The sequence below is a fragment of the Strongylocentrotus purpuratus genome, unplaced genomic scaffold (assembly GCF_000002235.5).
Source record: "Strongylocentrotus purpuratus isolate Spur 01 unplaced genomic scaffold, Spur_5.0 spur5_scaffold_11, whole genome shotgun sequence".
Lineage (NCBI taxonomy): Eukaryota > Metazoa > Echinodermata > Echinoidea > Camarodonta > Strongylocentrotidae > Strongylocentrotus > Strongylocentrotus purpuratus.
The window spans coordinates 28,464,042-28,487,562 of record NW_022145596.1 but is presented as its reverse complement, the minus strand read 5'-3'; the positions used below and the strand labels follow the sequence as shown (position 1 = coordinate 28,487,562).

At 37.6% G+C, this 23,521-nt stretch overlaps 2 protein-coding genes across 7 annotated transcripts in view; both read left to right on the top strand.

The window, feature by feature from the left end:
• LOC582238 (exocyst complex component 1) overlaps positions 1–2,951 on the top strand; it is a 33,307-nt gene extending 30,356 nt beyond the window's left edge. For 4 of the 5 annotated variants that reach the window (XM_030981111.1, XM_030981110.1, XM_030981109.1 and 1 more), the window contains 2 exons: positions 116–187; positions 875–2,951. In XM_030981111.1, coding sequence (XP_030836971.1) covers positions 116–187; positions 875–1,027 — 225 coding nt within the window. In that variant the 3' untranslated portion in view covers positions 1,028–2,951. The remainder of the gene's footprint in view (positions 1–115; positions 188–874) is intronic. The other variant, XM_030981108.1, reaches the window with a different exon arrangement.
• Positions 2,952–7,068: 4,117 nt separating this feature from the next.
• On the top strand, positions 7,069–21,854 carry LOC593764 (tryptophan 2,3-dioxygenase). 2 transcript variants are annotated; one of them, XM_030981105.1, is made up of 11 exons: positions 7,069–7,195; positions 10,429–10,652; positions 11,364–11,518; positions 12,504–12,637; positions 13,989–14,126; positions 15,544–15,654; positions 17,885–17,992; positions 18,376–18,487; positions 19,083–19,220; positions 19,781–19,871; positions 21,043–21,854. In XM_030981105.1, exons 2-11 carry the CDS (start codon positions 10,621–10,623, stop codon positions 21,380–21,382), a joined length of 1,359 nt encoding a protein of 452 aa, XP_030836965.1. In that variant the 5' UTR covers positions 7,069–7,195; positions 10,429–10,620; the 3' UTR covers positions 21,383–21,854. The 2 variants fall into 2 exon arrangements, with proteins under 2 accessions (XP_030836965.1, XP_030836966.1); XM_030981106.1 differs by lacking the exons at positions 7,069–7,195; positions 10,429–10,652; positions 11,364–11,518 and adding an exon at positions 11,540–11,567.
• The last annotated feature ends 1,667 nt before the right edge of the window (positions 21,855–23,521 follow it).

Genomic DNA, 23,521 nt, shown 5'->3' with positions numbered 1-23,521 from the left:
GACAGCGAGAGAGACTTCAGACATGCGCTCTTCCGAATGTTGACAAACGTTAATCAATTGTATAGTATTGTTCATATCTGATAGATTCAATGTGTGTTTGTCTTCTGGAATGCAGGTGAAGAAGAACCTTGATAACTTGATCAAGAAAGTTGAGAAGACTCTTTGTGAGGAGGAGAATCTTATCCAGGTTGGTATTCAAATCATCATACCTAATAATCATCCCATCAAAGTACCCAAAGCACCTTTAGTTTTTATATTTTCTGTTCATTGAAAATGTGTCTGAGATGTGCCCTACTTACACAATTTGCCATGAAAGATTTTCTTGATTCAGATTAAATTGTAAATGTAGCCTACTGTCCAAATGGTAGCAAGCAACCAGTTGATGTCCAACTTCTTTTTTTTTAAACATGACTTTTGCTTTTATCAGATACAATTTCCTTATTGATAAAATAGTCTGGTAGCAAAATATTTACGGTACTTTGTACATCAGTCATGGAATAATACTTGTATTTTTGCAATTGTGCTGTAAATTTAGAAGTGTATTAGGGTACCATATTGTTTTGTAAAGCTTAATTTCATATTTGACCTTCATAAATAATTTCCTTTGGAAATCATGTATTTGCCCTTTTGATTTATATTATCTGATAAATCTCTGCAATTTTGTTTTTTCATGAACCAATGTTTTGAAAATGATCAATGATTTGAAATGATCAAAGGATTGATCATTGAAGTTAAGTTCTGAAGTTTGGTAATTTTTGATAGAATGTGTTGCAAGATCAGCTTCAGACACACATTTAAGACTATCAATGGCAACTTTGCAATCAAAAACTTTATATTTAAAACTGTGTTAAAACCTTTTCTCCTTGTTTGCCAGGTGGTATGGCGTATGATGCAGGAGGATTTCATCCGTCAGTATAAACACATTGAGACAATGATCGGCCGCTGCTACCCGGGATCAAAGATCTTTCTGGAGTTCACTATTCAGGATGTCCTGCAGTTCTTCACAGACATAGCCCAATCACACTAGATCCAGGAACTATTCAGGATGTCCTGCAGTTCTTCACAGACATAGCCCAATCACACTAGATCCTGGAACTATTCAGGATGTCCTGCAGTTCTTCACAGACATAGCCCAATCACACTAGTTCCAGGAACTCTTGGGATCTTCTGGACTGCTTGAATACCTGCCCATTTATTGAAGATCGAACCTACAATTAAACGCTTTGTGTTAAGGAGTCCTGGGCCCTGTCAAATAAAGAGTTGAGATTAATCGCAACTTATTTGCGATTTATATCAATCGCAACTATGTACATAAGAGATTGAAGACTGCAAACTTGCAATTGATTGGAGGACTTAGGATTGATATGGATTAATCATGGCAACTCTCTATAAGATGGAGCCTGTTTGTTCACCATTCAAGATGTCCTGCAGTTCTTTACTGACAAAGTTCAATTACACTCGATCTTGGAACTCCGCAAATCTTTTTGACGTACTGCCTCAATTTACCAGTGTGACAACAAGACCTGGTCTCCTCTCTCCCTACCTGTAATCTATTTTGTATCGTTGTAGTCTTAACTTTTTTTTCCAGGAATACTCAAGAGCTATATATGTTTTATATTTTGAAGTCATGCATCTTCATTAGACAATGCAAATATCATTCCAAATAAAAAATATTTTCTATGTGTATTTTGTAATTGGAAGTTCTTGATTTGAAATATCTTGCCATTTTATGATACTTGTACTTAGTTTGCATTGTACCCCCACTCTCCTACCAAGAAAGGTAGGAAAGTTAAAACAAAATGTGGGAAGGAGGATGCCATTCAAGGATAAAGGAGAAACTTCATGGTGATATGGAATTATGACTATTTTAGCAAAGCTTTTTGCTGTTTCAGGTGTTGATTCTGCAGTGTTCTGGAGATTTTTTAGACTACAGGTTCACAAGATTAAAATTGTACATTGGCCAAAAGATAATTAATGAGACATCTGTCAACATTTGTCTAAGATCTCTAGAGACCAAGGCATTGTTTCATGAAACTGTCACAAGTACAAGTTCGCAGACATCCCATTGAAATGTGTGTGTTATCAATAGGATGTCGGTGAACTTGTACTTTGAAGGTTTTGTGAAACGATGCCCAAATTTCCTAGTCTAATGGAACTTTGGTCTTCTTCACCAGAAGTATACTTGTCTGCACCCATGTAGGGTTTTCTTAAATCTTAAGATTTATTACCCATGAGATGAAAATAATGTAATGGTACAAAACTCTGCATTTCACTGCCAGGTGCATGAATTATCAAATACCTCCAAGGCTCCTACCACAGTAGATAGGGCATCGTTTAACAAAATTGTCATAAGTTTGCCAACATCTCATTGAAGTTCGTTTCAAAGGGTGATCGGTAAACATATACTTCAGACGATTTCCTTAACCAATGCCCAGATATTCTTTAATTTTGTGGGCTATCTTGAAAATTGCCAATTGTATCTTGATTTCTGTGCAGGTATTGCAAAGACAGAATAGCTCTCATCATGCTCGGTTGGTCCCACAATTTATTTTTTAAAGGGAAAGAAATGTTCCTGCATGCGATGTAAAATAGGATGTCATATTAAGAATTTCCTGAAACAATGCCCAGATATTCTTTAATTCTGTGGGCTGTCTTGAATATTGCCAGTTGTATCATGATCTCTGTACAGGTATTACAAAGACAAAATAGCTCTCATCGAACTCTGTACGTCGGTCCTTCGATTTTTCAATTTCAATGGGAAACAAACGTTCCTGCATGAGATGTAAAATAGAATGTCATATTAAGACTTTCTGCGGAAATCTGATCTAATTGCTTAAAATAGATTGTATGCAAGTAGTTCCAAACAAAAATATTGTTTTGTAAAGATATTGTAGATTAAGCTCAAAGTGCAATGATTAAAATATATCAAAATGTAATTAATCTCTTTGAAACATGGAACTGTATTTTTGTTTATATCAATCAGGCACTATGAAATATTTAAGGCTATTTTGTAATTCGATGAGGTGGTGCAAAGGTTACAGTGAAGTTGTCTTAAAATTGCAAAAATCTAGAGTTAAAAATTAAGTCTTTGCACCATAGCAAAGAAATTCTTCCAATCTATTCCTTGGGAAAATTGAAAATGATGATGATGAGAATGAAGAGTATGATGATGAGGATGAAGATTATGATGATGATGATAACAAAATATGATAATGACGATAATGACAATTATGAAATGGTGTTTAAAAAGGATGAGGAGGAGGAGGAGAATACTAATGCATTTCACAATAATTAAATGATTTGATGACGAATTGTGTGAGGTGGCAATTTTAGTGGTGCATGGTGGTGATGACAATGACTATGAGAAGGAGAAGGAAAATAATGGCAATTATAACTATGATTTGATGATGATGATTTCGGTGTTGTGGTGATGATAGTGGTGCACGGTGGTAATATTGGTGACAATGAGAAAAATGATGGAAATGATATGATAATGAATTTGGTGTGGTGTTGCTCATATGGTTGTGGTGACGACGCTGCTGCTGTGATGATGATGGTGGTGGTGCATATACATGGTGGTGATTATGCTGTGATGCTGCCAGTGGCAGATCCAGGGGGGCCAGGCCCCCCCCCCCCCTGGCAAAAAAAAGGATATAAAAGGGTAAAGATATCAAAGGTATCAAAATATGCTTATCTAACCGTAATTAAATGCCTAAAACCCCTTAACTTCCGGTGGCTCTGCCCCCTGGACCCCACCTAGGACCCTAATGCGGACGACTGGATGCTATTCTGACGGTAATTTAGTGCTTATAACCCCTGAGCTTCTGGGGTCTCGGCCCCCTGGACCTCACGCCAATTAATGTCCAGCCAGTGTCACAAATAAGGTTTTTAGCGCTTAGAGACTTCGGTGGTAAGCGCTTTATAAGTAACGTGTTTATTATTATTATTATTAAAAATATGTTCATCTGACCGTAATTAAATGCCTAAAACCCCTGAGTTTCCAGGGCTCGACCCTCTCGACCCCACCAGGGGCCCTAAGGCGGGCCCCTGCATGCTTGTCTGACCATAATAAATTCTGGAAACGCCTGAGCTTCAGGGGGCTCTGGACCCCACGCCAATTAGTTACCTGCCAGTGTCACAAATAAGGTATAATTATGCTCATCTGACGTAATTAATTCCTAAAGCCCTGAGCTTCCGGAGCTCTGCCCCCCGAACCCAACCCATGGCCCTAAGGCGGGCCCCTGGATGCTCATCTGACCGTAATCTATTGCCTAACACCCCTGAGCCTCCGGGGGCTCCGCCTCCTGGACCCCACCCCAAATTGTGACCTGCCAGTGTCACAAATAAGGTATAAAATATGCTCATCTGACGATAATTTAATGTATAAAACCCCTGAGCTTCTTGGGGCTCCGCCCCCTGGACCCAACACCAATTCGTGACCTGCCAGTGTCACAAATAAGGTATAAAATATGCTCATCTGACCGTTATTTATTGCCCAAAACCCCTGAGCTTCCGGGGGCTCCGCCCCCTGGACCCCACACCAATTCGTGACCTGCCAGTGTCACAAATAAGGTATAAAATATGCTCATCTGACCGTTATTTAATTCCTAAAGCCCTGAGCTTCCAGGGCTCTGCCCCCGAACCCAACCCATGGCCCTAAGGCGGGCCCCTGGATGCTCATCTGACCGTAATCTATTGCCTAACACCCCTGAGCCTCCGGGGGCTCCGCCTCCTGGACCCCACCCCAATTCGTGACCTGCCAGTGTCACAAATAAGGTATAAAATTATGCTCATCCAACGATAATTTGATGTATAAAACCCTTGAGCTTCTGAGGGCTCCGCCCTGGGAAAAAAAGGGTAAATTTTACCTTTTTTTGAGATATGCCCCCCTCCCTCACTGGCGTTCAAGGGGAGGGGGGGTGCGATTTTCAAATTTTCAAAAAAAATTAGTGCTCACTACCCACCTCCCCCCCCCCCCACCCTCACTGAGCGAAATATTGGCCGTCACGATTTTCAAATTTCAGCACACTAAATTTCAAATTTGGGCCCCCACCCCTAAGAAATCCTGGATCCGCGCCTGGATGCTGCTGCCGATGATTCAATTCGATTCAATTTTGGTTTATTAATATAAAGATATACAATGTACAATGCAGTATTCTAAGGACCAATAATGCAATGTACACATAAAATGTGCATAAAACACAATGTTCCATCAATGATCAGATATCACAGGCGCAGATCCATAATTTCTTAAGGGGGGGGGGCCGGGGGCCAAATTTGAAATTATGCGAGCCAAATATTGGTACGTAATGATGACCAGCAGTTGCATAATGAGCAAAAACGGTTTTTAGGGGGGCAGACACTAAGATCGGCAATGCACCCCACTCTTACATGCAGGCCGCCCCGCTAAACGTTTTTTCTAAGTGGGTGGGGGAGGCTTAAGTATTTACGATCAGGTAGAGCGTAGCGTAAATTGGTGGGGGTCAAGGGGCTGAGTCCCGTGAAGCTCAGAGGGTATGGGCATTTAATTACGGTCAGATGAGCATATTTTGATACCTTATTCATGACAGTAGCAGATCAGTAATGCGTGGGGTCCATGGGGCTAAGCCCCCTGAAATTCAGAGATTTGAGGCACTAAATTACCGTCAGATGAGCAACTAGGGGCCCGCTTTAGGGCCCTAGGTGGGGTCCACGGGCAGAGACCCCAGAAGCTTGTGAGGTTTTAGGCATTTAATCACGGTGGCAGATAAGTATATTTTGATACCTCATTATTTTGTGTCACTGGCAGGTCACTATTCCTTCTTTCTTTCTACTTTTTTTTTCTCCTAATTTTCTTCTACTTTTCTTCTATCTCTTTTTTTTCTTCTTTCCCTCCCTCCTCTTTCCCTTGCCTTCCTTCTCTCTCTTTATAGGTTGCATAGAGGAGGCAAGGGCCTCCCCCCCCCCAAGGTCCACGCATTGTTGACGGGATTAATTGCAACTGATCTCCCCTTTTTTTTCTTCATCTTCCTCTTTTTGTTCGCTTTATCTTTTTTCCTTTTTTTTTGTTCCCTTTATCTGTTTTCCTTTTTTTTTTGTTCCCTTTATCTCTTTTCCTTTTTTTTTTGTTGGTTCCCTTAATCTCTTTTCCTTTTTTCTTTCCCTTTCCTTCCTTCTCTATTATTTTGTTTTATGGGGAAGGGGAGGCAAGGGCCTTTCGCTCCCCCCAGCTAATCCACGCATTAATTGTTGGTGGGAATAATTGCAACTGCATCTCCCCCTTTTTTTCATCTTCCTCTTTTTGTTCCCTTTATGTCTTTTCCTCTTTTATCTCCCTTTCCTTCCTACTCTCTTATTTGTGTTGATGGGGGGGGGGGAGGCAAGGCCCTCCCCCCTCATCTCCTTCTTTTCCCCCTTTTCTTTTCTTCTTCCTCTTCTTTCTTTCCCTTTCTCTCCTCTTTCCATTTCCCTTCTTTTGCTTTTTTTTCCTTCTCTCTCTCTTTTTTTTTGCGGGGGAGGGGGGCTGTGGTGTATATATGAGCACAAGATCACTGGTTGGAACTCCATTCCTCTTCAATTTGCACAGGATAGTAGACGTTTAATGATGACGATGGTGGTAGAACTGGTACATCATGAGTATCATCATAGCAAAATGGATGTATAGGCTTATAGTGCTGCTACTGAATACAGATTTAGATCTAGGCCTCTACATAATCAAAATCAATGTTATGGTATTTTTTCTTTTCCATGCAGTAGTCTTGCTTTTAATCACACACGTTCTCTGTTGTTACATTTATTTATTCATTTATTTATTTATCTTTATTTTTGTATGTTACCAAACCGCCTCACAATCCAAGATGCACACGGAAAGGGTAATGTTCTGATCATCTGCCACGCCCCGGCCACACCCCCGTAACACCCCCTTTTTTAATTGAATGCACGTGTCTGCGGTGCTGTTGCGTCGAAAGGGAAACGATGTTTACATTCAGCAAGCCATCCATCCCACGGCCACGCGTGAGCGAGCGCGCGCTTAGGCGCCGCGCCAAATCTTTCTTCATTATGTTGCTGTATACTGTACGTATGCAAGAAGATTTTTACAACTTTCACCAGTGCCAATGCTGCTGCAGCGTGTGATTCAGGCTGTGATTATTTATGATTTATAGAATCATTCGTCTTGTTCACTCTTAGTACAGCTTACTTTGATAACAGTGCATGAGTGAGTAAAAATGTTAAGTAGAATTGCATGTTAATTTAAACCTGTTTATGTAGATTTTTATCACGTTTATTGTCGCCGTCTTCTAACTCGACAGGGCAGTCCGAAAAGCTCAACAAGCGCACTCCTATAGGCTATACGTTGCGATGCCACTGGTACGGTACCATGATGTGTTGTCGATGCCACTGGTACGGTACCATGATGTGTTGTCGATGCACTCTATAGTAATAGTAATACTCTAGTGCTAAGTAGTCGAGAGTTTTAGTACTACTCACTAAGTAGTAGAGAGTGCATTGACATCTGACAACACTTCATTCAAAATCTAGTCGAGTTGGGTAGTTTCTAACTTTAATTTACTAGACTGTCTAGATCTAAAGTTAGATCTATAAGATCCAACTTACATTATACAATGTGTGCGCTTTCGCCATGAAGCTTGAAGGTTCTGCCATCGCCATGGGGCTGTTAATTGTTATGCATTATACAACGCCTACCAAGATTCTTGCAACCTCATTGGTCAATTCTTGATCACATGACCTGCGCTAAAAGTACCATTGTTGAGGGGCATCATTCTCCAGCCGTGCAATTCCGTTTGATCCTTTCGCACCATTGCACTCTGACGTCCCTAACGATGTACAAAATATATTGTGAGCTAAGTGACGTCAGAGTGCAATGGTGCGAAAGGATCAAACAAAATTGCACTCCACGTCATAATAAACATAAATCTTTGTACGCGCGGCGCATTGTATGCGCATGCTGCCTGCTTAATAGTGCGCGCTCACTATCGGCAATTTCATCAATTAAAAACAAACAAAAAATCGCAGAGATTTAGGCCCAGAAAAACTGTTCTAAGCCCATTAACGTCTGAGGTGTTGTATAAAACAAATAGTGAATGGCCTTTATTCGTGCAATGGAACAAGATTTTGTATTCGGTGAAAGATGAGACGCTCTATTCAACTCGGCTGCGCCTCGTTGAATATAGCGTCTCTTATCTTTCATCTCGTGCAAAATCTTGTACCATTGCACTCATGGCCATTCACAATTTGTATACTATTGGAGACCATTTGGATAGCCTACTCAAATGTGATCTTTTAGTTTTGATGGGCTGATTAGATTTTTGTTTTATGATTTCTATTGGATGAGAAGAATGACATTGTTAATTTGTTATCTTTCATTTCATACTAAACTTTTTATGATTAATGTTTTCGGCAGTTTGTTTTGCTGCACTGTTTGACAAGAGCCGTGTTTAGTGCCATTCTGTACCCTGATCCCGCATTCAGGATGAGAAAAAAAGGTATCTAGGATGATTGGTTAACATGTGAATTTGCTTTTGGTGAAATTTCAGTAAAATCAATGGATGAGAAATATGTTTTTTTGGATGAGGAATGTGAAATGTCATGCAAAAATGACGGCCCGATTAGCGGTTTTCGCGTATTTACATACATTTTTTTGGCAACGTTTTGTAATGAAATAGAATCTTTCGGTCACATTTGAGATCACAACTTTGTTTTAAAAACAAAGGAATTAAATACATGATTTTGGGGCGTTTAAAATTGGTATAACTTTCTTATTACTGGGGCTATTAGGATGAATGAGGCATCAAATAAATGATCTTATCAAGCTCTGTTTAATGGCAAAAAGCAAGAGCTTGAATTCTGAGCTTCAATTTTTTTGTAACATACAGGTCTATGATCATGTAATTGTTTGCAGTGCAAGTAATGGATGAAGCTGATTTATGTGTAGTCTAAGTTGATTTATTTATCAATGTACAATTATGGTTTTAACTTGTTCTCATCTTTGTGAGTGAACTTTTCCACTAAGGTGACAGGGTGATAATAATTCATCAACATTTAAAAATGGTCAATTTTTCTGCTAAATTCTATCATATTTTAATACAGTATACTGAGGAGATCTAGATTCTAAAGCAAAAATGATTTTCTAGACCATGTTGACTAGAAAATAAATAAATATAAAGTTGGGAAATATTGTCATCTCAAAATGTCAGAATATTGCCAAAGGCATCCACAAACTTTGGTTAAATATATGCACAAAACATGGTCACACTAAAAAGTTTATATTAGATCCATGATGTACGTCACAACGACCCTGGAAGATGACACTTTGAAGAGATGCCACGAATGCAACTAGAAAATCCATCAACAAACAGTTACAGAGAATTAAGAATTTGCCAAATCGTTAATAGCCAATGCCCAAGTTTGTGCAATAGCTCATGGGTGGTATTCTGAACATTGTTGTAAGTGTTGTGTTATCTTTTGTTGTATCTTCCAGAGATAACACAGCGCTAATATTGTTGTAAGTTGGTATTCTGAACATTGTTTTATCCCTGTGTTATCTCTTGAAGGACCGCCTCTATCTTATCTTTGACCATTGATGACACGCCCATTTTTATGGACCCTACCAATCAAAATCTATTTTATATAAGCATGATAAGTAGATCAACCAATAGGAATACTTTATGCCATATCTGAAGATGCGCCTAGCGCATACTAATCTTGGGCGTAATTAGTTATTTGAGCACTTATTACGCGCGTCATCATTATGCGCTGTTGAATGTGGATCATGAAGACAAATCACGCTTTCACTATATTGGTTAAGATGAGAGCATTAAAATAGTCCTATCCTAGCATGTAATATCTTAGAAAGTTCTCATCTGTGATGTTTCCGGTCAACACACAATCTTCTTTTAACTCGTCTATTGGCACGAAGTTGGTTCTGGGCAAAAAATATTGCCGCCATTATATCACCACGAAAGATACAACAACCCCCTACCTGTTGTAAATATTGTTGTAAATACCATGCAAGATAAGATACTGTAAGATAAAAGATACAACAACTTTCAGAATACCAATTATCTCGACATATTATCTCCCGTGCGCATATGCAAATGAGAATTAAATGCCACTTTATTAATAATACGCACAATTACAAGCGCACCAAAGTATGAGCGCAGGCGCGGCCAATAAGATGAGAGAAAAGATACAATAAAAGATAACACAAAAGTTACAACAATGTTCAGAATACCAACTTTATCTTATCTTCAAAGATACAACAATATTAGAGATAACACAGGGTTCAGATTACCGCCCCATGTATGTACATGTAACTAAATTTATCTTATGTATCACTATAAATACAAAATTCTATACAAACAGTAACAGATATGTAGGTCTACTGCCTTTATAAATACAATGAACATTCCTTCTCTTTACATCATTCAGTATCAGCAAATGACTAGAAAATCACATCGATTGGAGACACCATTATTGGGCTGAAGGATAAAGTTTTGAGCATCTGCAGATTAAAACAGGCAGCCAGTACCCTTCTTCACTCCAGATCCTTCAGTGACACTGGGGTGGTCATCGGGTCTTCTTGTCTCATAAAGCAACAGTGTTTGTAGATCCTTAAACAAGATGTCTTGTCCATTTGGAGGTGGTGGCAACAGGTAAGAATGAAAGTATGGTTGTAGGCTTCATACAAATCCTACCTTTACAAATATGAAACATGAAATATAGTGTCTGATTTTGATGTCACATTTTATTCTAATCTAAATGTCCTGAACATATCTGATATCTATTAAAGAAAAGTAAGGTTCAAGTTTTTAAAATATATGTCAGGAAGTCTGTCCATTAAGTGTTGAGAAGCAGGATTGTATGGATAAGTGGTTGGTGACAAATATGGAATTTCTTATATTATTTGATTTTAGGATTATTCAAAACATATACAAATATTTGTTTTGCTTCTTACTGAAATTGTTTTTCTCTGTACTACTACTAGCATTTTTCTTCTTTTTTTCCTTCATTTTTATTCTTCAACTTGCAAGGAAGTTTTCCTGATATTCTAGTCCAAATCCTAACGATTTTAACCAATTCTATGATAACATGAAAATGTTAAAATAACTTTATGGGTAATTACAGACACAGTTATTATTACTGAACAAAGTTGAACAAATTCTTGACTAAAAATCACCTACCCAGTGTACTTGAATTGAGTAAAATTATGAGGTCTCTGTCTAAGTTGACATGCTGTATATGAATGAATGAATGAATATATATTGCTTTATTTGCAAGTTAACATATAGAAAAGGAAATTTCTTCATCATCCAGACTTACAATTTGAATTCAAGTGTAAACGGATCTCTAATTGCATTTCACAGGGTACCTAAAGGAGGTACTGGGAAAGACGATGATAAGAAGCTCACATACGGCAGCTATCTTCAGCTTGACAAGCTGCTCTCCTGTGTGGATCTTCAGAGTGCTGCAGTCTCCACACCAGTGCATGATGAGCACCTCTTCATTGTAACCCATCAGGGTGAGTTCATTGTTAACCCATCAGGGTGAGTTCATTGTGACCCATCAGGGTGAGTTCATTGTTAACCCATGACCAATTAAGAACTGTGTGGATCCTGTATGAAGTCTATGAGAATATCATAAATGGCTGCTCGCATGTTTTGCCTCTTCTCTTAGACCAATATTATTAATTTCAAAGTCATGAAAAGGCACAAAATATCAACAAACATGGTCTACAACAACTTCAAAAGAAAAAATAATGCCAACTATGCATGTTTTTTTAGCATTTGATAGTCAAAAACTTTAAAAATCTGCTGATTTTTTTGTCCAATTATTTTTTATTGAACAGTAATCTGAAATTATTATCCGATTTCACCTGATTGGCCAACGATCGACACCCTATCGATTACAGGAAGGCTGCTTGCCCTCAACCCATGGATTGAGAGTCAGTTACCCAAGAGAATTAACCACGATACCACCTCTTTGTAAAACAAGTCCTACAATGTAAATGGTACAATGCAGTGAATGCACTGCCGGATTGCAAAGGAGTTTAATCTTTTCACCCACAAATCAATGCACCAACCCATTACTGACACTGACAGAGGTATAGCTCTGTGTGTGTGTGTGTTTGGTTTTTACAGACGTGTATCAATCAGATATGATTATTTACGTCTGGGGACCGACCTTTAACGTCACCATCCGAAAGACGTGACTCAGTTTCGAACCTGCGTCCTCGGCTGAATCAGTTTGTAACTTCCACTGTTAGCTGGATTACAGGCGCACGCCACAACGCCTAGCTGACACTGACAGAGCTAGGCTCTGCTCAAGACTTTGTGGAACTGTGCTTAAGTGTCAAATTAGAGTCTGTGCCTGCGGACCAGTCGGTAATGTCAGTAAGGAACAAAGTCCTTGAAGTAGGCCTCTTGTTTCATGGACTGTGTCCTTTATTGCTGAGTACTTTTATATACTAAAGTATGTAATATAAAATCCCCATCTTTTCTCTCCAGCCTATGAGCTGTGGTTCAAACAGATCTTATTTGAGGTGAATTCTATCATCGATCTACTGGGTCAAGTGCCTGTAGATGAGAAGAAACAGCTTGTCATGATGAACAGACTGGAACGTATCGTACAAATTCTTAAGGTCAGTATTAAAGCCTATCTGCACTAGTTTAGCCAGGGGGATTAGACCTCCCTGCATGGTCACTGGCAGGTGGTTATCTCATCAAATCAGCTATCAATTAACATAAGAAAAAGTGGACCATGGGGGATCACCGGGTACCGCTTAGGCATTGTTGGCTATATAGAGGGCGCAAGTAGCTACAATTAGTGCAGTCCTGCTTTAAAAGGAGCACTTCATATTTTTTTTAATGTTGATCCTATTATTTTTTTGTGAGGGGGGTGGGGGTAGGGATGAATATCGTTGACTTGGGCTTCGTTCACTTGTGCCAGGAAACAGTGTTGTTTTTGTTTCAGGGCCTTTTAAGCGTCTTGTGTGTACTGCACCAGTCTAAATCTTCTAACACAGATATGAATAAGTAAGGAAAGACTTTGCAGCTTGCAGAATAGTGGGTTAGCATTTATATTCATTGTTTATTGTGTTATACTTCAGTTTCCCATATATGGGGCCAGTCACCACGAAATGAGTCCAGTGTCGCATTAGGCTCAATCGTAGTAATAGCAATGTACACCTGTATAGTGTGTATGTACTGAAAATTGACCCACCTACCACATTTAAGATTTTTCCAAAAATCGACTTATTATTTCTTTGTTTGTTGAAAGTTTCATTGAAATCGAATGATGGGAAGTGTGTTGTTGCTATGTTGTTGTTGACCAGACTATAATATGTTACGCATCATTAACTTTACACCTAATTATCTCAAAACTGGGTAATCCCATTGTTATAAAGTCCAATTAGGTTTTTGTTCATATTTCTGGATATAATTTATCAATTTTAATGTGTGACCCCTTAATTTAAAGCTTACTTAATGTAGATTCATATAATACTTCAAAACAGGAATAAAATTTTTGACCAACTGGACTCATTTCGTGGTGACAGGCCCCATATGGAGATTCATCCTGTTTACATGCATTACAAAAGGGAACATGATATACTTCAAACCAAAGGACGAAGTGATACGTACATGTAGTAATGAATAACATGAAGGTACATACATTTAAACATTTTGTTGAAAAACAGCGACTTTCACAAAACGAAGAAGTATAACACAGCCACACATAACCAGATGAAGGAGATTTGTTGAACCAACATGATTTGATACTCTCAAACATAACCTTCACAATATGAGAAATTATAGACAAAAACCACGAGCACAGATTGGGTGTAAACCGCTCACTACTGAGGAGCCCCCAATTTTATATAGATAACTTTATCTATATAGATAGACCTTTTTATAAATCTTACGTATGGTAGATCTAATTGAGCGAGTTTTTTTGTGGTGGAAATTTAAGTTCTTGTTTCTCTTTGTAATCAGCTGCTGGTGGATCAGATCTACGTCCTGGAGACGATGACTCCACTCTCCTTCTCAGAGTTCAGAGATTATCTATCACCGGCGTCAGGCTTCCAAAGCTTCCAATTCAGATTATTGGAGAATAAACTGGGACTCAAACCGGTAGGTCTTAACCCATTGACTCTTGAACTCTCTCATTCCCATAAGGTTAAAGATGAAGTTGAGTTCTGGGGGGTGTTTCACAAAGATCCTAAGTTGAACTTATCTCTTAGTTGGACTTAAAAAATATGGAAAGCCATTAGCCTCTTTGAAAATATTTTGTAAAAGTTATTTTGAAAGGCATTCATTGTTTATTGAAATCATTCATATTTTCTATCATCAAGGAGATTTCATGTTCTGGATGTGGAATTTATAAAAGGTCTAAAATACTTGAATTTCTGCTTTTGAATATATTTCATTTTAAGACTCCAATGGCTGTCCATAATTTTTAAGTCCAACTTAGAGTTAAGTTCTACTTAGGATCTTTGTGAAACACCCCCTGGTCATGCGATTGCATTGTGAAAGAAACGGTGTGGAATCGACCAGAAAAGGTTGATCATCTAGCATATAAGAATTTTCGTGTATTGCAAGGTTCTTGAATCATCAAAATGACAAGAAATTTGGCCAAGTCTTGGTAAAGTTACAAACACTGTACACAGACAAATGTATATGGGACTACACGAACATGTGGCGTAAAAGTTTTACGATTTTACATGACATATTTAGAATATGAAGGCATTTGAAAAGCCATGCTTTTCAGCAAATATGTCCTATCTGATGTTCTTCCACACTTGCATAATAAGAATGATAATGCCCACAAATTATTTTTCACCTCTTCTCAGAACTCAACCTTCTCTTTAATACAGGAGCCATCTGGCTGCTATAGGTAATGGGTAATGTAAAATTCACAGGGAATTGAAAATTTGGCCTGTAAAAATTGATAAGGTTTGCCTTGGTTTATTTTTTTCAAAAATGGCATTTGAAAAAACAATTTTGTGCGCTAAATGATTTATTTAAGTGGCTAGAAGCAGTTTAAAGATGTTTGACTCCCCTTACCACCTTCATTAAAAGCTGATGTCTAATTTGTGCTTTCTTACAAGCTTCAGCATTTTAGTGCAAAATGAAGATGAACATTGGATATGTATTTTGCTCTCATTTGCTTTCTGTTTGTAAACATCAATGCCATTATTTTCATACTCCCATTTATGTACATACCAACAAAATGTAATGAAAACCATATAATTAATAGGCTGCTGTTGCCTAATATGTAAATACATGTAGGAACTTCTTCTTCTGTGTTCTAAAGTTAAGAATATTTTTGTGAAAATTGTTTTCATTTCTTTATTTGATTACGTGATTATTTTCACTGCTTTGGATTGTTAATATGAAGTATGTGTTAGGATATTTTTTGCAAGCCAATGGCAGAAGTAAGTTTTCCCTCATTTGTAAGAAGATGGGATGACCATGAATGAATAGAAAAATGATACACCATGGATCACACGAAAGCACTAACATTATTGATGTGTTTCATGCATGACAGGGCATGCGAGTGAGTTACCAACGCCAGAACTATGCCAGCGTATACAGCGAGGAGCTACAAGCAACGTTGAAGAAATCCGAAGAGGACCCTACCTTATTAAACGTTTTGGAGGTAAGCGTTGATGTTCATTCTTGTGGTTTTTGCTCGATATAATAATAATAATACATGAGATTTATATTTTGCCATTATCCATTCTAATTAAATGCTCAAGACGTTATATTTAAAGGAACCCTCACACCAAAGAATAGGTGTAGGTATGCTTAAGAAAAAAAAAGATGTATTCCTGCCCTTTGATTTACAATATTCCTTACGAAAGTGTACAGTGATAACACATAGGACCATGCATCTCAGATTTGTAAAACTGAAAACATTATTAAAAAATGCCTTTAAGAAAATGGCAATGTAGATGTCCTGCTGAGAAACTGTACATATTCTTGCTTTATGTCTTTCTCATACACTTTCGTTTGGATTCTTGTATATATAACATGATTAATCTCAAAATAACTAAAAAAAATTCTTGAGGTGAGGTTTCCTTATATAACATTGTTTGCATCTTGCTGGTATAGATTGTGTTTGTTGTAGTTAACTGTAGTAAATGTGGTCTGTGGTCTGTAAAAAGTGACTTCCTTTAGTCTGAGGTAATTCATTGCTTGCGTTCGCTCTCTCTCTCTCTCTCTCTCTCTCTCTCTCTCTCTTAATCTCTCTAAATCTCTCTAAATCTCTATCTCTCTTTCTGTTTGCATAATCGGTCTGTCTATGCCTCTCTCTTTCTCTCTTTCTTTTTCCTTGTTCTCTCTCCTTTTCTCTCTCTCTCTCTTTCTCTCTCTCTCCTCTCTCTCTCCTCCTCCTCTCTCTTACATTTACAGGATTAATTTCTGAAACTCAACATCTGATAGGCCATTAATTAAATTAAACTTTGATTTTGACTTTGATAACAAATTTGACTTTCACATTAGATACCATGTATTGGCTTTATCTGCAATAATAATCTTACAGTGGTGGTGAAACATCAGTTATTTTATCTGGAAATAATCACTTTCCACAAAGTTTGACTGATTTCCTAACCGTTACCAAATTGAACCTCAAACAATACCTACTACCCAACCATAAACTCTTTCTTGATTTTATATTTTGTTACCAAATGGTGACTTGGTGAAATGGTTAAACTAATATTGAACTTTACATTGTTCGATAAACATGTAGTTGAACCATATAATCTTAATAGATCAGATCAGTATCATTAGGCCTGTCTTCATCAGCTCAAGTTTGCCAAATAACCTGCTATTTTCAGACTCTGGATATTATCCCAAAGCTTGAAATTGTGTCTTCACCATACTGATACGCTCATCACAAACTAGCCCAGACAAGCTCAAATTAGCCCCCTATTTCCTAAATAGCGGGATATTTTGGAAACAAGACCAAGATGACTCAGGATATTTTGGAAACCAAATATTCCTCTAATCGCAACTGCGGGCTGATGATGATGCAAATTAACTGGCTAAAACAGTGTGTTATTTGGCAAACTCAAGCTGATGAAAACAAGCCTATTAACATGGAATAATTTGATCTTCCTACTTACTTTAACAAAATAATCATTTATAGTTGACAAGTTCAAGGACTAAAAATGAGATTAATGATGTTTGCTTCAACAGATAAGCTTCCACAGAGTTTAACATTAGGCCTAAAAAAAAGAAAGATGTTGTATTGCCCTTTAGGTGTCAAAACACGGGTCGGTTGGTCGGAAATCTTTTCTTTCTTTTTTAACTTAAAAAAAAACACCTTTTTCTCTCCCTCTTTGGGCTGATATTTCTCATTTGAATGCTTAAATATTTTGTTTTCTCTAAAAAACAGTAATACAAAAAAATAATTAAAAAGCCGACCGTAGATTTCAAGATTTTTGGGTCGGTCCCAAAGAGCAATACAACATCTTTAGGCCTTATACTGTTTTCCAAACTATTTATGGTTTTTGCTATTTGCATGTCCATAAAAGACTCCATATAGATTGTTTATTGTCTGTTTTGAACCAGAAGGGCATGACTTCTGTAACAATGATATGAGTTTATTCCCTTCTGGCTCCAAACAGACAATATAAGATAGGCCTCTTATCAGGCATATTGAGCAAAACCATGGGGTATCAGTGTCAGCTTTAATGGGCATGTGTGTTTCCTTAAACCAAGCTGGATTTGTTTATGATTTCAAAAATAGCTTTTTTTCAGCAACCAATGTACTAACCATAAATGCTTGATGAATTAATGGGGGTTAAAAATGTTAAGACCTGTGCTCTGATGAAACATAAATCTCTGTCATAAGTGTGATTCTGTACTTCGCTTGATATTTTCAGAGATGGCTTGAGCGTTGTCCTGGTCTTGAGGAAGATGGGTTCAACTTCTGGGAGAAATACAACTACCAGGTCCGAGCATACCTCAATGATCACCTGACTAGAGCTGAGGTTGGTACAAATTTAATGAAATTAAGACTAGTGCTATAAAAACCGTTGGGAAAATAGTTTTGAAATTTCTAATTCCAATCATAAATATCTTGATAATCAGACAGGCGATCGGCTTGTAAAAGTCATAGGATTCCTGACCGACCTTAAGGTTTATAATTATGAATGCAGCATAAGCTAAATCCAGGATTTTATTTCAGAATCTGAGGCAAAGATACCCAATCCCTTTAAGTGTTATATAAACTTAGAATATGATATTATTAATACTAATATTGTTAATACACCTTTCAGAAATTTTATTTTCTGTTCTTCTCTCCGTTGATAAAATCCAATACATCACAGCTATGGTTATTGACAGTTTTGCTTGTTCTTTTTTATACCATCAGGCTGCGGAGAGTGAAGCTCAGCGAGATCAGATTCTGAATGATCACAAGTCTGTCAAGGAAACATTTGATGTCATATTGGACACAGACAAATACAAGGCATTACTGGCCAGAGGTTAGTGAAAGTCTACCGGTACTTTTGTTTCCACAGAAACAGATGATCAAGAGAATCGGGTCCTGGGGCTCACAGAAATTCAGTTCCCCCCCCCCTTCTACCCCGCACATAGGTGAACCCAATACTTAATAATAATGATGATAGTAATTGTTATTATTCTCATTTTTAAGTTGAGCTCTAGGTGTATGAATGTGATTGTGTGAGATTCATTTGTTTCAGGTTCTTTTGACAGCAATTTTTTTTCGAAAAGATAAACTCTTGTTTTATGCACAAGTGGGACTCGGTGCGAAGCCCTTCTGGGCCACTAAGTTTAAAAACTTCTTTAGAAGAGAAATGAACTTGCGAGAGTTAAGTTTGAGTTTTAACTTGTGTATTATTGTTGAGTTTGGCATGACATACAGTCAAACGTGTCTATAGCGAACGCCCAAGGAAAACACAACTAGTGGCCGTTGTAGACAGGTTCGACTGTATCGTGCACGGTATTAAAGAATTAGTAGTAATATAATAATGATGATAATAATAGTAATAATATTGATGATGATGACGACGATGAACGAGTGTCGGGCCTTGAACCAACGTCTTTTTTCTTTTCCAGGTGATGTACGCATTTCCCACAAGGCCCTCCAGGGAGCGCTCTTGATATCCCATTACCGAGAGGAAGTCCGCTTCCACCAACCGTTCCAATTTATGACAAGGCTCATGGACATAGATTCTCTTCTTACAAAATGGAGATGTAAGATTTTATATATTTTGATCACTGTTTTATCTCCTAAACATTTTGCAATATGAAATTCCTTTGTATGTTTTCATGTTATTTTAAAACTTGTTCTGAACTCATGATTATTGTTTTTTTGTTTTTTTAAACCCATACAAGTTCAAAGTTTTCTCAAGATCTAAATTAATCAGCTTTCCCTCCTCAAATTGGCATCAATTATTTGTATTTTCCACATTTGTACGTTGTACATTGCTTATTCATGAATGTCACAACACAAGTTAATTTTGTATTGTAGGATTACATGTTGATATGATGAAATAGTCTTGATAGTCATTGATACATTAGGGTCTTATAATAAAGTCCTTTGGATCCAAGGAAATTGCTATGTTATAATGAAATCTTGTTTTATCAGGACAAAAAATGGGTTGGAGGCAAATAAGTGTAACCAGTAGCTCTACCTTGTAAAATAGAATAGTGTTTTATCTTGAACTACAAACAATAATACAATCAACTAGGAATTCCAAAATCTTCTTATATCTTGTATCTCTTTTTTCTCTGATTGAATATGTTTAATGTAGATAACCATGTGATGATGGTTCAGCGAATGATTGGTTCTAAACCAGGATCAGGGGGCTCCTCTGGGTATCACTACCTTCGATCTACTGTCAGGTATGTTCAAATCTTATTGATTTTTTTTGTTTTTTTGTTTTGTTTAAGTAATCAGTGACAGACCTGCCAACCAGTACGATTTAGTCGTATTTCGTACGATTTTTAGAAGCAAATACGACAGTACGATTTTCTTCAATAAAATACGATTTTCAAAAAACAAAAACAAAATAGTTCATTTATTAATTAATTTTCAATGGCAAAATGCCCATTCTTTCCTGTAAAGTATCCTTCAAGCATCTCACATAGGCAATTTGGGGATGTTTATTGGTTCATCGAATACACCAGTCACGACGAAATCATGCATATTCAACAAATAATCCATTAAAAAAAATCTTCCTGTATGTAGGAACTACAAGAGGCATTGATCCGCGTAACAGTCCGTGTTCATTTTTTAAGAATACAACTTTTGTCAGTAAAATACAACTTTGGGGATTAAAGAATACAGTTTTTGATCTCCAGAAGTTGGCAGGTCTGCATTGATCATGTAAAGGGGTACCCGGTAGTTGACCCTGAAAATCGCATAATCAGGTCAGTGAAGTTACAAAATTCAGGTTTAACATCTCTAAACAACATCCTAATTTTTGAGTTTTGCAAAGAAAAATGTTCATTCATTGTATTTGTTTATTGTATTTATTAAGCAAATGATGTAGGAATTTTTTTTCTTAGGAGAGAAAGATATGTGAAATGTCTTGAACAAAATGGACAAAAAGTAGCTAGCAAAGGAAATTAGAAAGTGGCCAGTTCTTGTAATGTTCTTCAAAACTTAACAAAAATACCATTAGTTTGTTTTCTTTATTATGTTATTATTTGTTATTTAATGTAAACTTCTGTATCTGGTTTATATCAACCATCGATATGAAGATATACACAGATGTGATGTTGCTTTTGTCTTCTTAATGATAAGTCTTCTTGTACTGATCAGTTGTCAGGAGAAGAAGATTGTTCTTCAGAGGCACAGAAAATCACTTTCAATCACTTTCTCATAGATAACTCTTCAGTTTTTAGGAGAATAGAAAACAATGATCTGCTGATAAATGTCATTAACATATTGCTTAATCAAAATGACACAAACTTGGTGGAAGAATTTAATCTGTAGTATAAGAGTGAATTACATATCACTATTTTTTATAATTATCTATTCTGTTTCCTCCTCATCTCTCTTCGACCTCAGTGATCGTTACAAGGTCTTCCTCGACCTCTTCAACCTCTCCAACTACCTCCTGCCCAGGAATTACATCCCTCCCCTCACGCCTGGCATGAAGCGCACACTCTCCATCCCCAACCTCAACACCAGCGTGGATGGGAGCATGTTCCGCAGGTTCCAAATCGGCAGCCCTAACAGGGGAGGAGCAGGCCCTCTATCATCCAGTCCTGGCTCGCTGGGCCGGGGAAGCCTGCCTGGGACACCAGAGGATGCCATCTTTGAAGTACTGAGTTCATCCGATGGTGATGAGGAGGATGATAGCGACCAGTCCCCACCGGCTAACGGTCAAATTGTTTTCTCTGCATGAAGCATGTGAATCTGCAGTTATCCCTTGAAGCACAGACAAGCCACATGAACGAACATCTATGAATTTACGTGGAGATATATATTGTTAAAGACAGGTGACCTTTGTGAACAGGTTATGATATAACTCTATCTACATTCAAGATCAATGGAATAATCAATATAATAATAATAATAATAATAATAATAATAATAATATTTCTGTTTATATAGCGCTTAATATATCGGCATTATCCGAGTTTCTATTAAAGCACTTTATAGATATGTAATTATCCCGGTCATCGTATTCTTGCTTGCCCCCACACAATGTATGCACTTCCTCCACTCCCTGGGGAGCATTCCAGCAAGAGCTACTAGGCTCAAATTGCTAAGCATACTACATTGGCTTTCGCATCCTACTGGGTACCCATTTACCGCCTGGGTGGAGAGTGGCAAATGTAGATCAATGTCTTGCCAAAGGACATTAGTAATAATAATAATAATAATAATAGCTCGTTCTTATATAGCGCTTTTCAGGACCGGAGGCCCTCACAAAGCGCTTTACAGATAAGTATATTATTACCCCGGTCATTGGATTCAGGCTTACCCGCACACAATGTATGCACATTCTCCACTCCCTGGGGAGCATTCCAGCCAGGCGTCATTTTTACATGCGCACACTTGCTAATCTAACCACATTAGCTTTCGCATCCTACCGGGTACCCATTTAACACCTGGGTAGTGCCGCGGCGGGACTCGAACCGTGGAATATAGTAAATCTTTCCTGGCAAGTGTCCTTTTTCCGTATAAACAGATGGCAGGCTGCTTGAGGTTCTTCATGAATTTGCCCTGAATGAGGTAAATTATATATTCGGTTGGTGTACTGAAAAACTATTAACTTACCTGGCATGAAAATTTGGTAAAGTTTTAGCAGCAGCTATTTCTAGCAACAATACACTTTTGCAAAATTGTAATGATTTGTCAGTTGGTTAAATGTGTGACAGCTTGTGGATTTACAGTATGTTAGGTCTCATAATATTATGTCATACTTTTGTGTTTTTTGTTTTTGTTGTACCTCTTCCTGTGAAAGCAAATGGCTTGTTCCTACAGGAGGCCCGGAAAGTCATTACTGCCAAAATGTATCCAATCAGTTTAATAACAGACTTTAGCGGACTTTAGCCTATACTGAGGCCCGAATTCACAAAGGAGGTTTGTCGACAAACCAAGGTTTATGTACGTCATACGACGCGTTTTTACGCGTTTTTTACAAACCTGGTTTGTAAATAACAAAAGGAGGTTTATCGAAACAAAAGGAGGTTTGTCGACAAAACTCCTTTGTGAATTCGGGCCTGAATGTCTAGAAAAAGGGCAGTTACCGATATGCTAACGCTGAAGTATGGAAACATTTTTGAAGAGCTGAGAAGGCAAGCAAACCCGTCAAAATCCACCTCTGGAGACGAGTGCTCTATTTTTGTTAGCGTTAGCATTATGATCATATAATGGTGTATTTCTACAGAAGCATGTACCTTTGAATGTCCAGAAAGTAATGGAAGGTTACAGTATTTTGAAATCTTGTAAGAACATGAACAATTCAAAGCAGTAAGTATCATATATTGCCAAGCAATTGTTCTGATATATAGAGAAGAAATAGGGATGGTCGCAACAAATGATACAGCATTTACTGAAATGAATAAATTGAGCATTTATATCTTTATTTTTGTATTTCATATTGTAAATATTACTCATCGAGTTTATAACCAACTGGAAGGCATATATTTTTTATAAATTCTTCTTCCAAAATGTCTTGAGGTCCAAGAGCGAGATCAAGACAGAGACCCTATATAAACTGGTCTTGAGATCTACAACATTGCTTCATATACAGGTTATGCATATTTACCTCTGGAGGCAGTGATAAAGTGCACGAAATTTTGCCTTTTTCACTTCACACTTGACCATAGCTACACCAATGGCAGTGCAGGGCCCCGTCTTACAAAGAGTTACAATTGATCCAAATCAATCACAAGTCCTCCAATCAATCGCAAGTTTGCAGTCTTCAATCTCTTATGTACATAGTAGTGATTGATATCAATTGCAAATAAGTTGCGATTAATCTCAACTCTTTGTAAGACAGGGCCCAGGTCTATAATAAATGAACTTTGAGACA

Coding starts and splice junctions, on each gene's coding strand:
- LOC593764 (XM_030981105.1), top strand. CDS start 10,621: ATGTCTTGTCCATTTGGAGGTGGTGGCAACAG. Junction 11,519..12,503: donor CTTCATTGTAACCCATCAGG/GTGAGTTCATTG, acceptor TTTTCTCTCCAG/CCTATGAGCTGTGGTTCAAA. Junction 14,127..15,543: donor ATAAACTGGGACTCAAACCG/GTAGGTCTTAAC, acceptor CATGCATGACAG/GGCATGCGAGTGAGTTACCA.